The sequence below is a fragment of the Podarcis pityusensis genome, assembly GCF_964106645.2.
Source record: "Podarcis pityusensis genome assembly, chromosome: 8".
Taxonomy (NCBI): Eukaryota; Metazoa; Chordata; class Lepidosauria; order Squamata; family Lacertidae; genus Podarcis; species Podarcis pityusensis.
The window spans coordinates 49,775,522-49,791,118 of NC_138033.1; the positions used below are offsets into that span (position 1 = coordinate 49,775,522).

The 15,597-nt window shown below is 44.5% G+C and overlaps 1 protein-coding gene across 1 annotated transcript; it reads right to left on the minus strand.

Annotated features, from left to right (window-relative positions):
• Positions 1-439: 439 nt before the first annotated feature.
• On the minus strand, positions 440-14,957 carry CYBA (cytochrome b-245 alpha chain). The gene is made up of 6 exons (XM_081017875.1): positions 14,814-14,957; positions 8,488-8,557; positions 6,040-6,114; positions 5,245-5,328; positions 3,410-3,491; positions 440-1,060 (listed from the first exon to the last, which is right to left on the minus strand). The coding sequence occupies exons 1-6, from the start codon at positions 14,869-14,871 to the stop codon at positions 866-868; spliced, it is 564 nt and encodes a 187-aa protein (XP_080874001.1). The 5' UTR covers positions 14,872-14,957; the 3' UTR covers positions 440-865.
• Positions 14,958-15,597: the final 640 nt, after the last annotated feature.

Consider the following 15,597-nt stretch of genomic DNA (forward strand, 5'->3'; position numbering starts at 1 on the left):
GAGGAACAGGTGGTATAGAAATGTAATAAATGAATAAATAGCCTCAGGGATCTAGCAAAAGACAAATTAGTTTCCTCAAGCTTGAAGTCTGACCTCCACTGCGGTAACCTGGAGCCAGTCGCAAAATGCTGGTTCAGAAAGCATGAAGCCAATTACTTCCTTCACTTCACAAAAAAGCAAACAAACCCAAACACATTAACCCGGAGATGACCTGGAAATACAAGTACAAATCTACACTTGAGTGGCTGTTCACCAGGTATTCTCACAGCCTAATTTAGGAGGCAAATAATTTCTGAAGTTGTAATCGCTTGAGAGCCAGACTCCTTTGCCAATTTATGGCAGTCAAGCCAACCAGATCATGCATATGTATATATAAACCACGGATGTAGAAAACCCTGAGAAAGTGAAACAGAGCAAAGAAACGCAACCATACAAAGAAGACAACCAACCAACCAGGTAATTTTTATTACAAAGTAAAAACATGGGGAATCCTAGAGAGAACGGAAGGTTCCCCATGAAGAAAAGAGAAAGCCATTGCCACTCTCAGGATGCCGGCTGGAGTCATCCCTGCCTGGAGCTTCACAATTCTCCAATGGGTATTCTGGAGACGAACAATATGGCCGCCGCTGGGCCCTGTCGTGAAACAAGCATGGCAGCTACCTGGCCAGGAACAAACTGGGGGAAGTGACAGGACTGAGGAGAATCTGGCTTGTGGAGAAGCATCTGTAGAGGCAGACAACAAAGCTGGAAGAGGAGGACAATATCCGAAGATCAACCACAAAATGGCCACTCCTCCCCCAGTTCTCCGAGCACAGCAAAAGAAGCCCCCTCAGGCTCCTTCGAGGGCACCATCCCGGCCTGTCATTCATTCAGCCTCGATGACAACAGGCAGCGGGTTATCCTGGGCTGCAGCTTCTACCTCGCCCGCTTGCTTTCTGCGAGCCTCAGCTGGAGGCCGTGGGGGTGGGTTGGTTGGAGGGTGTTTAATTGTGGCTCCTATTTGTAGCGCTTCCCGTTGCCTCACTTCGATGGGACGCCACTCTTCGCCACGGATGGCAGCCTGGAGGAAAAAGCCCAGAGAGATATGAAGGGGGAAAGGGTATCTCAAGGGAAAAACCCATTTTTATTTTTATTTTCTGCATGCACATGGTCCCAGGTTCACAGGAGCGTCTGAGGCCTTACACAAAGTCAGACGAGATTAGTTGAGCTAGCTCAGTATTGTCCACATTGACTGTCAACAGCACCTCAGGGCTTCAGGCAAGGCTACATTCCTAATTCTCCCTGGAGGCACCACATATAGAACCTGGAAACTTCAGTATGTAAAGCAGATGATCTACCACAGAAGTAGGGCTGGGTGAGACTCCCACCTGAAACCTTGGAGAGCCACTGCCTGTCAGTGTAGACAATACCGTGCTAGTTGGACCAATGGCCTGACTCAGGAGAAGAAGCTTCCTAAGTTCCCTATATTGTCCTTGCCATAGCTCAGAGGTTGAGCATCTGCCTTGCATGCAGAAGCTCCTGGCATTTCCAGGTAAGGCTGGGAATCGTCCCCTGCCTGAAACCCTGAAAGCTGCTGCCCATCTGTGTAGATGATGCTGAACTAGAGGAACAAATGGTTGGACTCAGTATAAGAACATAAAGAACCTGAGAAGACCCTTGCTGATCAGGCTAAAGGCCCATCTAGTCCAGCATCCTATTCCCACAGGGAAATCCTCAAGCACAACCTGAGTGTCTAACAGCGCTTTCTACACCAGCAATTCCCAGCGACTGATACTTCAAGGCAGAATTTAAACCCTGATGCAAATCTCTGTTCTGTCAAAGACTCATTCTGTCCATAGCCTCCATTCAAGTCACATCCCACCCACCCCAGTCTGTCGGTTTGATGGCAATGTAAGCCAGCCAGCTGACCTCACTGAGTTCATGGCAGGGACACTGTGTATTTTTTAAAAAAATTGTTTCAGTTTTTCTTGATGCCCTTTATGCATCGATGGACCTGCATTGTATTTTTGTTCGATGTTTATTTTATTTTTACTTTTGTATCACGTTTGAAAACAAATAATAATGATTTGAGAGGAAGTGGGGAAATGTGTTGAATCTTTACTAGAGGAAAAATGAGTACATTTCTGCCTTGGAGAGACTTATTACTATTATTATGTTGTATCCAATGTAAGTCATGCTCAGAGTACAACCATTGAAATTAAGGGATGTAACTATTTATTTCAATGGGTCTACTCCGAGTAAATGTCAGTTGGATACAAAACACTTTCACTATTCATTTCTGATTATGGTTATTTGATTTATTCCCTGCCCTTCACCATAAGGTCTCAGGATGGGTTACAGAAATCTAAAAATAAATGTCATTGTGAAGAGAAGAGTGTGGGTTCTAAAAATATATTCTCTCAGATGCCAACGGGGTAAAAAGCTGAGGCCTCAGCACTTTTAAAAATTGAATTATCTTGTTAGACTCAAAGAAGTGATAGCAAATGCCCAGTTAAGATTAAACAAGCTTTTTACACCACATAAATTATACACATTCTACAAAAACTTATAAGAAAATGAGATACTAATATAATATCATCATCATCATCATATTTTTACCGCTTTTATATCCCACCTTCTTCTCCAAGGAGTTCAGAGTGGCACACATGCTTCTCCTCCTACTCCTTATTCAAGTCCCACAACAACCCTGTGAGGTAGGTTAGGCTGAGAGTTGGTAACTGGCCCAAGGTAAGCCTCCTGAGTGCGGATTTGAACCCTGGTCTCCCAGGTTTCTTCCATCCAACTCTCTAATTGCCACACCACACTAGGCATCATAAACCCCAGGATGTACACCGTCATTTCTTGCTCCACATGAAATACTGGAATATGCTCAATTATCAATTTGAAGTAACATATTTTGTATTTAAAGGTAGCATGAGCTCTGACCAGCAGAGGGAGCTAGAGGGCTGCTAGTCATTCCTAGGCTCTGAAGCAAAGGACTGCAGGAAGGAAAGGTTGCCTTGCAGATCCTGCAGCCTAAAACCATCAGACAGCTGAGCCCTGGATCTTTGCAAAAATTATACGGGAGAATCCTTTTGTGCAAACTGACTGAAGCTTTAAAACAGGGGCGACTCTGTTTTACAAGAAACTCCCAGGACAAGGACCTAATAATCCTCCAAGACCATCCTCCCCACAAAAAACAAATATTTATTCCATTTTCTCCTTGACTATCTTAAAAGGACACCTAGAACGACACTGTGGTAAAATGCACATTTATTTAAATTTAACTCATCAATCATTCAGTTTACTAAACACTGGATGATCCATTAGCTACAAATCATTTTAACTATTTGACATCTTTGTATACATTATTACTGTTGCTGTTGTTAATTCAGGACTCAAATGGGGGTTGTGGCAGGGGGCTGCTTACCAGTAAGTAAATGCCGCTTGCAATGGCGAGACAAACTGTGCCGAGGATCGTGGCCAGTAAAAATGCTGCTGGAACGGCCAAGCTGCAAAAGGAATAAGTGAGAGAGATTTATTTGTATTTGTTTTAGAGAATCTATAAGCCACTTCTCACTTCTATGATAGCTTATCAAATCAATTTACATATAAACCATAATGCAATGAACTCAGCAGAAGGATGATGGGGACAAAGATAGAATTACTTGGCTCTGGCGCCACCTACTGTTGACCTCTCTGCCTTCTGCCCTATCAGTCTCAATGGGCACCAGCCACCAATGAAATAAGCAGAGCATCACCTGTGTTGCGCCATTCCTTCCAAGAATCCCAGCAGTCCAGCTAGGCAGTCTCCTCCCAATGCCTGGATTTATGTGTGGAATGTTTTAATGCCATCTTGTGATGCTCTAATGGATGCAGGTAACAGGGTTCCCATATTTCAAAAGGTGAAAATCTCCCCACCCACCCCCAGACATTTAAGGGATTTCTGCCCAGACACTTCTTCAGAACATTGTATGTCAGGGATGGGGAACCAACAGGTCTCCAAATGTTATGAGTCTTCAATCATCCTTGGACCACTGGCCACGCGGCGGGATCTGGAGGTCAAGAGGTTAGTTTTGCACCCCGTGACATACATCTTTTGTTCTGAATAAGATAAATGCATGAAATGGGTTGTCAAGTTAAAGCAGGAGCTTGTGCCCGACCCTCCTACTTTAAGAACAGTCTTGCCAGCTGACTGGCCAGGATCCGAAAAGGAACTGTTAATATTATTCATTGCATTTATAACCCAGATTCTTTCCAAGCAGTTCAAGGTGGTGTACGTGGTTCTCCCCCTCTTTTAATGATCCTGCGAGGTCTGTTAAATAGTGGGTAGACATAGCAGACGACGCAGCGATTTCTCCAAAGCAGCTCTTTATGTGTAAGCTGGAACAGAACTGAACAGCAAACAGCTCAGCCGGCCTGCTTTTATAGGCAGCCGGCTGTCAACATTGTAGCAACAACAACCCAGGGTTTCCCGCCTAAAGTAACTGACGTGGACCTGAGTGAAAACTATATACATGATACTCCTGGTGGCCAGGGTGAGAACTTCAATACATAACAAGGTCAGTTACACTAAGAGGAAGCAACTGACTCAAGGTCACCTGGTGAGCTTCCTATTAGGCAGCCACCTTCATTGTAGAGTTTTTGACACCTGCTAAAACCTTTTCTGTTTGGGAAGCCTCCCAAGACAGATCATTTTATTATGCATATTGTTTCAAAAACTGTCCATTTTATCTACATTTTGATGGCTTCATTACGTCAACTTTTTAAAAAGTCTGCTGAGTTTAGTGCTATTTTCTTCTGAGTATTTTACATTATTTTACATAAACCAGAACATTGTGGGGTGTTTTTTTTTTGGGGGGGGGGGAATAAATGCTATATCAATCTTGTTAAATAAATAAGCTACATTGCCTTCAGATATACAGTGTTGCTGTTGTTTTTTTATTAAAAAAGGGAGAATGCACTGTAAGAAGGAGGTGTGACCAACATCTTATGACCCGTCTTAAGATTCAATTGAGTAAACAAAACACCCACCCACATTGCAGAACCAAGGAAAGGGGACCCACTGTAATGCCCCGCCCCCCAACCACATCCAGTTAAGACTTCCATGTGAGTTTCATGTATGTGGGCCGCACACAAACACACACATGTCTCCATGAGACATGAGCATCAGTTAACTGGAGAGAGAAAGCAGAAAGTTTTGTCTATTTTTTTCCCCAAATACTGAAAAAGCTGACAAGTCAAGAAGCGGAATGAATTATTTACCATATGTGCAGGAAAGCCCGGACGTAGTAATTCCTAGTGAGGGGTCCAAATGCCTTCACAACAGTTGTGAAGCACTTCTGGCCACTGTTGGGGATGGGAGTAAAAAGAGAGAGTGCAATGACAAACACAGATTCTAGTTGTCAAAGGGTTCTGTGATACCCAGAAGCTTACTCAAAAGCCATACTGAATGAAGGAGGCAGACCTAACCTTTTGAAACTACATTGATTTTAACCAGACATTTCCTGAGCTCAAGGAGCAGGGTTTTGTCTATGTTTGGATACTACTGGATGCCATTTTGAAGGAAGATGGCAGGCTGACCCTTTTGGAAATGTGCTGAACGTAACCACTGATTTCAAAAGTGTGCTGGAGTTTTGGGTTCTTAGAATTCCCAAGCAACACCAGGTACAAGGCTGCATAACTAAAATGAATGCCTATTTTGAAAGCCAATGTCAATAACAATCATGGTCAAAAATGAAAAGGCATTAGACACCATACTTATAAAAGAATGGAAATGGTTTATTGAATATTTACAAATTGTAAACAGTTAAGAACATTGGCAGGATTACTGTAATGCAGTTTCATAAGAGTACGGTATATATTTAAAGTAGATCAAAAAATGATCAAATTAAGTTAATTTGGATATGCAGAAGATATTAAAAATAAATTTAAGGAGCCACAGAAATAGGGGGAAGGAAGTCAAGTTTTGAAATGTTAGAATGACTGTAAAAGTATTGAAATGTATAAACCTGAAAATCATAAATAAAAATAAAACATTTTTTTAAAAAAGACACTTACCACCGCTCCATTGTAGATCCCTTTTTCCGCTTCCCCCTCGGGTACTCCAGCAGGCATATAAAGACTCCAGCAGCTCTTTGGGGAAAAGGGTTAAGGAAAGGGGGGTATCTCTGTTGTGCCCCATTATCCTAGGAAAGCTTTCTCCTGAGTATCCAGGACAGCCCACAATCCCTCCTTTGCTCTGTCCCGGGAAATGAGAGAAGAGTTTTTTAAAATGTATATATGTTATGTTTTATGTTATGTGTTATGTTATGTTATGTTATGTTATGTTGTTATACAATTTGTGTGTGTGTTTTTCCAACAGAAAAAATATTTCCAAAGTCCCACTAGTGACCTGGAGGAAGTTTGTATCTTAGCAATATTAAGTCAAAGAGCCAGTTCACACATGCAGCTCACATGTTTGTCTCAACACAATCTTTCCTCTGTGTGAGGGGGTGGAAGAGGCATGGAGAGAGATCTGTTTGAAGCAGACTGTATGCTGAGGTAAAGCCTGCATCCCTTTCTGCAATCACTGTGGTTGCAAACACAAAAATTTCCCCAAAATACCAAAACTGAAACGGCTGCAAGCTATTTCAGGCTGTAGGCCCCTTGAGACCGAGACCTGTTATCTGTAGGGGAGCATGCAGATAGAAAACGCTAGACAAATACTAGGGTCATACCTGCACGTTTAGCTCACTTTTATGCCACCATAAGCAGCCATGGCTTACCCCCAAAGAATCTTGGGAGGTTTGTTTGTTAAGGGTACTGAGAGTTGTGAGGAGAACCCTTCTTCCCCTCACAGAGCTACAGTTTCCAGAGTACTCTGAGAAGATTGGTTGTTTAACTACTCTGAGAATTGTAGTTCTGTGAGGGGAAGATGGAATCTCCTAACAGCTCTCAGCACCCTTAACAAACTACAGTTCCCAGGATTCTTTGGAGGAAGCCATGACTGACAAAGTGATATAATAGTGCCTTAAGTGTATGCTGTGGATGTGGCCTTCAAAATGTGACTACAGTGGTACCTTGGTTTGCATACGTCTTGGTTTGCATACATTTTGGATTACAACATGTCAAACCTGGAAGTGCGTGTCCCAGTTTGCAACCTTTTTTTGGATCACAACCCTTTTTTTTCCTTTTTTTTTGGATTACCAAAAATTGGGGGCCCCATTGGCGAAAGCGCTCCTTGAGTTACAACCTGTTTTGGTTTACAAACGGACCTCCGGAACTGATTATGGTTGTAAACCAAGGTACTACTGTATGTGTATAGCCTGAATCAGACTGAGATTCTCACACAAAGGCACCGGGAATCAGATGAAGGAATAAAATGGCCCTTGTACCTTTAAGAACTGGTTGTCAAATTTGCTTTTGCCCTCTTCCTTTTCCATCCCATCCCTCTTTTCCTTTTGTGCCATGTCTTTTAAATTGCATGTCTGTGGGCAGGGATGCTCGTGTTTTTTATTAATCACACCTAGGTTGCTCTGGGAGTCTTTTCAGATAAACAGTGGAGTAAAACCACTTTAAGCAAACACCAAAGTTTTGAGGGATGTAGAAGAGCAGAAAAACTGGACACATGGTCCAGGGACAGGAGAGAGAACAGACCAGGCTGGATTTCATATTGGTTTGAACTCATCAGGCCAGATCTTTACAAATCCTCTGCTCTGTTTTATCCCCCCACTATAACCCAAAGATCAGATGAGCATAAGGTCAATTCCATTTCACCCTTTCAACAGCTCCAGCAAACAAAACCCCTCTGACTGCTGTGTTACATGTGGGAAACTGAGTCTGAGAAGTACCAAACTGCACAAGGGCATCTGGTTGAACTGGGGGAGAGCTTGATCTCACTGACTGGCAGGCTCAAACCCACAAGCAGCAGGATGCCACTCCATGTGCACATTGTTCCTTTGCACAACCTACAAGCCAACTCAGTCCTTTCTGCTCTGCCCTTTCACCAGCAGCCAATGACTGGCTATGGAACTGCAACTTCCTGGACACCATTTACTAAACAGAACCTACCTTCTTCCCTCTTTTCATGGTGCAGCTACAGAAATTCCACATTTTGCAATCCTCATACTTCTGCAGAACGCCTGCATTAAGCAAAGCGACTATTTTTTATTTCCTTGACATCATTTGGCCAATGGAACCTTGCTTCCACCTCTTGTTAAGTGCTGGGAAGTGTCCAAATTGTTCAGTTACAGAAATTCCAATTTTGTAATCACTAGACTTCTGCAAGCACACACACACACACACACACACACACACACGTCCAGATTAAGCAAAACCCCTATTTATTCATGCTGTACCATCTGGGGAACTGGTCAAAAGGAAGTTGGACTAGATGGATTTTGAGGTGCCTCCCACCTATTTGATTCTGTGATACCAACAGAATCACAAGGCATCTTGCAGCTACAGAATCTTGGGGGGGGGGTTGGGGGGGAGAAGAAAGGAGAGAGAAATCACATGGAAGGATACATTGAATAGGCTGCAAACTGCCAGTTTTTGAACTGCCCAGCAACTGCCACGATCCCACCAGTCACTAGAACTAAAAGGGGGAAAGAAAAAAAAGACAAGCTTACCTACCGGTAACCACAGTCCACCACAAATCAACATTTAAAAAATAAACATGCAAAACAAATGTAACGAGCCCACAGCTCACAATTCATGGTCCAACTTTTATTGATGTATTTATTACGGGAGAAAAATAAATTAAAAGAGCAGAAAAGCCACTTAAAATTAGAGAGTCTGTGTGATGCTGTGCAGTGGCTGGAGCAGGGTGGGCAACCTCTGGCCTAGGGGCTTTATGCAGCCCTCTCTGTTTGCCCCTTAGCATTCTCCGCAGGCCACCCACACCGTTCCCCAGTCCAGCGTTGCTCCTTCCTTGAGTGGCTGCAATGTGTCCTTGATCTCTAGGAATGCCTCTTACGTGCCTACATGGAGAGAGCTGGGTACGTAAGTGTGTATGTAAAAACTAGCCTGCTGTGCCCAGAGTAAAATCTGCATCTGCTGCCCTGCCCACTTTTGTCTCTGGCTCCGCCCACCATTGGCATGTGGCCCTTAGACGGTTTCCCACAAGGAGACGCGGCCCTTGGACTGGTGAATGTTCCCCACTCATCCGTCAGAGTGTTGTAATGGGACCAGAGGGACCCAGGTTCCGTTCCCTACGCAGCCATGCAGATCAGGGAGTGTGGCCTTCCCCACAGGATTGTTGTGAGGATAAAAGCAGCACAGAAATATGCACAATGCTCTTTGGCAAAAAGGAAGGATGAGAAATAAAGGAAGGGCCATATTGGCCTTTGACAGAGGCAGAGATTAACTCCCAAAGAAATAGCCATTCCCCACCTCCAGGAATTCCTGCTGCTTAACTTTCTGCTTTCCATGAATGATACCCTGTGCATGTTCAGAGGAAACTTTGTCTTTGCTATTTCACTGAAAATGTGTGAGGGCAAGGAGCACCCATAGCAGCAGATAATAATCTTTTGTGCTGCAAGGCATTCTTTAATTGCTCACAGCACTTTTCACACATTATCTCAGCCATGCTCTTAAGGTTCCCTCAGGCTCCACACTGCCCAGCTTTGAATGAGGATGGGGAGCTGTTTGTTAAGCATTACTTGCTTGGAGTTGCCCAGGGAAAATGATTGGCAGTAGACTCAGGGCAGATAAAAGGCAGGATTCCCCCCCCCCCACAATATGTCATTCATTTGTGGAATTTACAGCCACAGGGGCTGTGGAAATGGCCCCTCACTTCAATGACTTTTAAAAGGAGAGGAGAAGCCAATTCAGGGGAGACTTATATCAACCGCAGACCACAACCCATGGTAATAGAGCCTCCAGCTTCAAGGGCAGGCTACCCCCCCCCCCACACACAAAGAGCTGCTGGGGAAGCAGAAGCAGGAGAGGGCTTGTATCCTTCCACGCCCTGCTTGTGAGCTTCCCAAAGGTATCTATCTGGTTGGATGCTGTGAGAGACTGGACTTCAGGACTTCTCCCTAGCTGGGCTTCTAAGTCTGACCTAACTGAAACATCTCTTCTTATGTTATGTTATGCCCCACTTGTGAAGAAGGAGGCTGTATTAATTTACATTTGCGACCTGATCTGGCAGGGTGTTTTCTTCTTCTTCTTATGTCCTTGTGGCCGAAGTCATCTGGTTCTGTTCCTGGACAAGATGAGATCAAAACTAAGAACTCCCTTAGTCTTGCTCCACACACCCTTTTCTCATGTCCTTCTAGGAGGATTAGACTAATGCACAGAGGAGGAGGCTATCAGTGGCTAAGAGTCACACAATGCCTGTATGCTACTGCCTCCGGGATCAGGTCATACCCTTTGTTTCTGCTGGTGTTTGCGTAGTCAAAAATGTCACCCTCTTGGTGCAAGAGGGAAGGAGGCATCAGGGAAACTCCAATGTTTGCAAATGTGGAAGAAATCTTTAGGGTGGGGGTGGGGGTGCAGGGGGCGGATATAAGCTCAGGGAAGGGCCATAACCCCAGGGCAGAGTACCTGCCAGATTCAACCCCCTTCATCTCTGAGAACAGATAGGAAAGACTCCTGCCTGAAACCCTGGAGAACTGCTGCCAGCCAGTGTAGGCTATATTGCGCTAGATAAGCCAAGTTTGGGGGTGGGTGGGGAGGGGGCAGTTTCCATAGAGGCAGATTTACGGCAGCACGGCCGGTTCCCCTGCAGTGGGTGTTATGTATTGAAGTTCTCACCCTGGCCACCAGGAGTATCGTGTATGTAGTTTTCACTCAGGTCCATGTCAGTTACTTTAGGCGTCTCCTTGCCAAACCAGACCTCACGCTGCAGAAAGCCATTGAGGAGGCCGTGGCCTCAGAAGCTGCTTAACTCTCCACCCAGGAAATCCGCAAGGCCACCTGGACTCTGGTACTGGCCCTCGGCGATCCAGCAAGGTTTCCCGCCTAAAGTAACTGACATGGATACCTGAGTGAAAACTACATACACGATACTCCTGGTGGCCGGGTTGAGAACTTCAATACATAACAGTGGGAGCTGAGCCAAGGGGGAGCCATAGGGAGTCACAGCTATAATGTAGTGCATGTGTAGAATGGGAGGCGATGGGTGGAGACATGCCAAATTTTGGTCTTGCACAGGATGCAGGTGAAAGACCAGAGTCTGCCCCCCATTGGGGCATCTGGTTAGCCACAGTGCAAAAAGGAGTCTGAACTAGATGGGTCCCCTTTGGCCTGATCTAGCAAACAGGTTTCTTCATATGCCTCTTTCCTTTACAGCCTCACTTCCTACTAGGTCACCTGATCTCAGGGAAATTCCCACAAGGCTAGTTTACCACCATCAGATCTTTGCAAGGAAGAAGAACCAAGAAGTGAAACCTTCTCCCAGTCTGTCATTGCCTCACCCCCTGACTGCTCTGGGTGGGTGGGTGTGGAACAGGAGCAAGCACTGATTTCATGAAAAAGTTTTTGCAAGGTGCTAGGCCATAAACCCTCCTCTGTCTGTGTGAACTCACTAACCCAGATTAAAGGAACTTTCTCTGTATGTGCGGACAACAAGCCCACTTCTGCAGCAAAGACACTCAAGGCTGGGGCTGCTGGTTCCTCTGACCTGGGCAGCATTTCTTATTTTGTCAAGGGAGCATGCGAGGCTCCCAGCGGCAAAGTCATTTCGAGAAAGCAGCCAGAAACAGCTCCCTTCTGCTGCCTCTTGTGTTTTAGTTCACAGGGCAACTGAAGTTTTAAAAAGCAAGAACTTGTCATGGCCGTGCCACCAGGCCCTCCTTGTCTGAAAGGAGCCAGGCGGACATCTGGGATGCGTCAAGCAGAGCGCCAGATGGACGCATTCGAGCACACTTGAACCAGCAGGCCTGTGGAAGCAAACGGGATGTTCTGTGCACTGCTGTGATTACAGCATGAAGGCCGAACTATGCAGGAATTAAAGGAGCTGGCAAAGACGTCTGAGCTCCGCGTCATCTTAAGATACCAGCTTCAAAAGATCCAAATAATGGTGCAGTGAAAACAAGGAAGGGTCTTGTGGGAAATTAGAGACAAAACGATTTACTGTAGCATGCCATACAAATAAACACTCCACAAAGCTAGTCTATGAAAGTTTATGCTGAAAGAAATCTTTTTATCTTTATGGTACCATGAAACTCTCTCTTTTTAAAGATGCTGTTTAGGGGCTAAATGATATCCCAGGATTACTGGTAACTGAAAGGTTTATCTGTGAATTAGATTTGTTTATATTTAGAGTCTTGGCTTTTGTTTTACATAAAAATAAGACTGAGGGGCACACGCAAATCAACACAGGCTATGTCTCTCAAATTCAACAACTGCACTTGCAGCCAGAAGTGCAAGTATTTGCACACAAACACACGTCCAGTTTTCACATTGCCTCAAGGTAAAACTATCCATTATGTTGAGAGTACATGTTTTAGGTATGAAAGACGTACAGTACATAACAATTGACAGATGCAAAGCAAACAGTACAATGTTTAGACTGGGGCTGCGTACACACCTTACATTTCAAACACATTGCTTCCTCCAAAGAATCCTGGGAAACGTAGTTTATTCCCTCACAGAGCTGCAGTTCCCAGCACCCTTAACAATTTGCAGCTTCCGGGATCCTTTGAAGGAAGCCACACGCTTTATTTTTATTTATTTATTTTATTTAAATGATATTTATTAAAGTTTCCAATAAAAACAGAACACATCAGTAAAAGAAAATTAAAAGTAAAAAGAAAAATACACAATACAAAAATACACAATACAAAATACAAAAAAAAAAAAAACCAATTAAAAACAATACCACCTTTTCATCACCACTTTTGAATTTACTTATTTTCTGGACCTCCTCGTACCTCCCTCTTTTGTATTCCAGTTCAATTTGTTTGTCCAGCAATTTCTTTCCCTCTTTTTTAATCCCAATCCTTAATCTTAATATGGTATAACATTAAATTCTTATCTATTAATAGCCAATTTTCCGTTCTTTTAACCTTTTTATGCCTAATCCTTAATCTTAGTCTATATATAACTTTAACGCCTGTACATCAAGAAACCACTTAATTTCAATCCATACACGCTTTAAACGTGGTGTGGAAATTTGAAAAAAAGAATTTGTGCTATCAAAGGTATAAAATATGAAAATTGGATACATTTACACATTTCTGTTGAGTGCTCAGCTGTAGTCCCCTGGGTTCTGATTATTTATTATGTATTGAATTTATATCCCCCCTTCCTCCTGAAGGAGCCCAGGTTGGCAAACACATTTTTTTAAAGTGTTCTAAAATAGTTAAAATGTTTTTTTTAAACCCCAGTTACAATTAAAAATATTATTTCATTTATGGATCTCAGGGTTGTCAGGAACAGTAACCTTCAGCCACCAAATGCCTGGGGTCCCTTTCGCTTATGTATAGGAGCTGTCTCAAACAGATGCAGGATGCTAAGCAATGCACCCAGTAAAAAAACCTCATTTGGGATGTTTGTGGGCTGTCCGTTTTGATAAGAGTCTCAGGCTGCTTCCAAACAACCTATATATTGAGGAATCAACCTGATTTGTTTGTAGGAAGATTATATGTTGCTGACTATTTAATGAACATTTATTCTGTGTGCGGGGAGGTCTGGTGCATCAAAGCAAATGTTACCACACACTTTCCCCATCACTTTCTTTACTGCAAGAAGTCCTATTGAGTGATGCTGGCCAACTAATCAGCCCTAATGATTTTGAATATGGATACACAATATGGCTCATGATTACTCCACCTTAACTAACAGGAAAATGGAAGGCTGTGTGCTTGCAAATGCCCTAGCCTGCACAGATCACTCCTGGGCTAATGGCAACATCAAGTTTCCTTCCTTATTTTCATCCATTGCACTTCCTCAAAAGGAAAGCACAAAAATCTCCTTGGTTCTGATGGTCACAGCCAAGCCAGTTTAAAGTCCTTTCCCCTCCAAAAATCTAGAAGTCTCCTTCCTGCCCCAATTAAAAAGGATGCCCCCATCAAAAAAGGGTGTGTGTGTTATGTGTTTAACATAACCACCACAGGGCAGGTGAACTGCTCTCCCACACAGCAAGGAAATACATCAAGGAGAGTCACAACACACACATAACCCGATGGCAAGGCAGAACTGAAACACGAGTAAAAACTGTTGCAGTCACTATGCAAATTCAAAGTTTAAGATTTGGTTTCATCAAGACTAATTTGAGATTAATGGGGGAAAGGGCATATCATTGCTGGCCATTGACATACTGGGAATTTCACAAAAGCACGTTTAATTGGAATGCTCAATGTTTAGGAACAAATACATTTTATTTCTTTATTTTTTAAAAAGAAGGGAGAACTTAAGGGGTTGAGAATTTCAGTCTTGGCTCTGCAAACTCACAGGCAGGCTCTCTCTCGCTCACATTTAACCCGGTCCCCCTGCTTTCCCCAGCCCAAAACTACTCCACTAAAAGATGCGCCCCAATTTTTTTAATCCCATCCACTCAGGCACAAAGCAAATGGACTGAGGCTATGGAGCCCCTTGCAACGGGCAAGGTGCAGATGCCTTCATTTACTCTGGTTTAACCACACCACGGTGGGGGTGGGGGGAATTGGAGGAGGAAGAGTGGACTCCCGGGCCACAAACCTGCTGGAGGGACTCGAATCCTTTCGCGAAGGAAAGATTTCGGGAAGGGGGCTCAGAACAGTTTCTAACCTGGCATCGCCCGCTTTTCCTTGCCTGGGGCGACAAGGACACTCTGCACTTGCTCCGGGGCCCTTTGGCTCCACTTGCGAAGGAGAGATGCTGGTGTCCATCCCCCCTCCCTCCTCGGATCCGCCCCAAAAACTCACTCAGGCCGGAGGCCAGCGCCTGCTCGTTCGCCCACATGGCCCACTCGATGCCCCCCATCGCGCCGCGCTGAGCTGCACCGAGAAAGTGAAGGAGGGAGCCGGCTGCTGGGCGGACACCTCTCCCCCCCCCAACTCCCCTACGTCCCTTCCTGCTCCTCCTCTGCGGGCCGAGCCAGAAACGCCCCACAACAGCCCGGCCTCCGCCAGTGTCTCCCTCCAAACACGCGTCTCGGCTGTCCCTCCCGCCCCGATTCCCACGAAGCGCCGCTGCGGCTCCCTCCAGTTCCAAACGGCGCCAGCTTTCGACTTGCACAGGATTCTTCAGCTCAAGAGGCGTGCGGGGAAAGACTGCGCCAAAAAAGTTCACACAACGCACCCTAATCCTCCTCAGCATACTGTAAAAGCACCACGTGAACGCAGCCCCTTAAAACCGATCCCCCACCCCAAAAGCAGTGGGATGCTAGATGCAGTTGAGAATAACACTGTATAACTGAAACCATTCCGATACTCTACTTTTATTAACCTCTTCATATCCAGAACCCATCACATTATTGGGATCCGTTTTGTTTACTTAATATATTTTAAGTATTTTATGCATTGTGAGAAAAGATGACACATGAATTTAATAAACCATGAGATGCCGGGACAGACAAATAACTTAGTAGCAGCGCCCCTTTAAAGCAGATGCTAAGCTTTGCACCCCAAAACTTGGAAGTAGGGAATCAAGTGCTGCAAGCTGCAGGATAAGGCAAAGAGAACGTAAGCTGTGCTTCAAAACTGGCAG

What these genes read in the sequence shown, in the direction of transcription:
- CYBA (XM_081017875.1), bottom strand. Translation starts at nt 14,871, where the DNA reads ATGGGGGGCATCGAGTGGGCCATGTGGGCGAACGAGCAGGCGCTGGCC. An exon ending in CAGTTTGCAGCCTATTCAAT is followed by an intron (nt 6,115 to 8,487) that starts GTATCCTTCCAT and finishes TTTTCCCCAAAG; the next exon opens with AGCTGCTGGAGTCTTTATAT. An exon ending in CGGGCTTTCCTGCACATATG is followed by an intron (nt 3,492 to 5,244) that starts GTAAATAATTCA and finishes TTCCTTTTGCAG; the next exon opens with CTTGGCCGTTCCAGCAGCAT.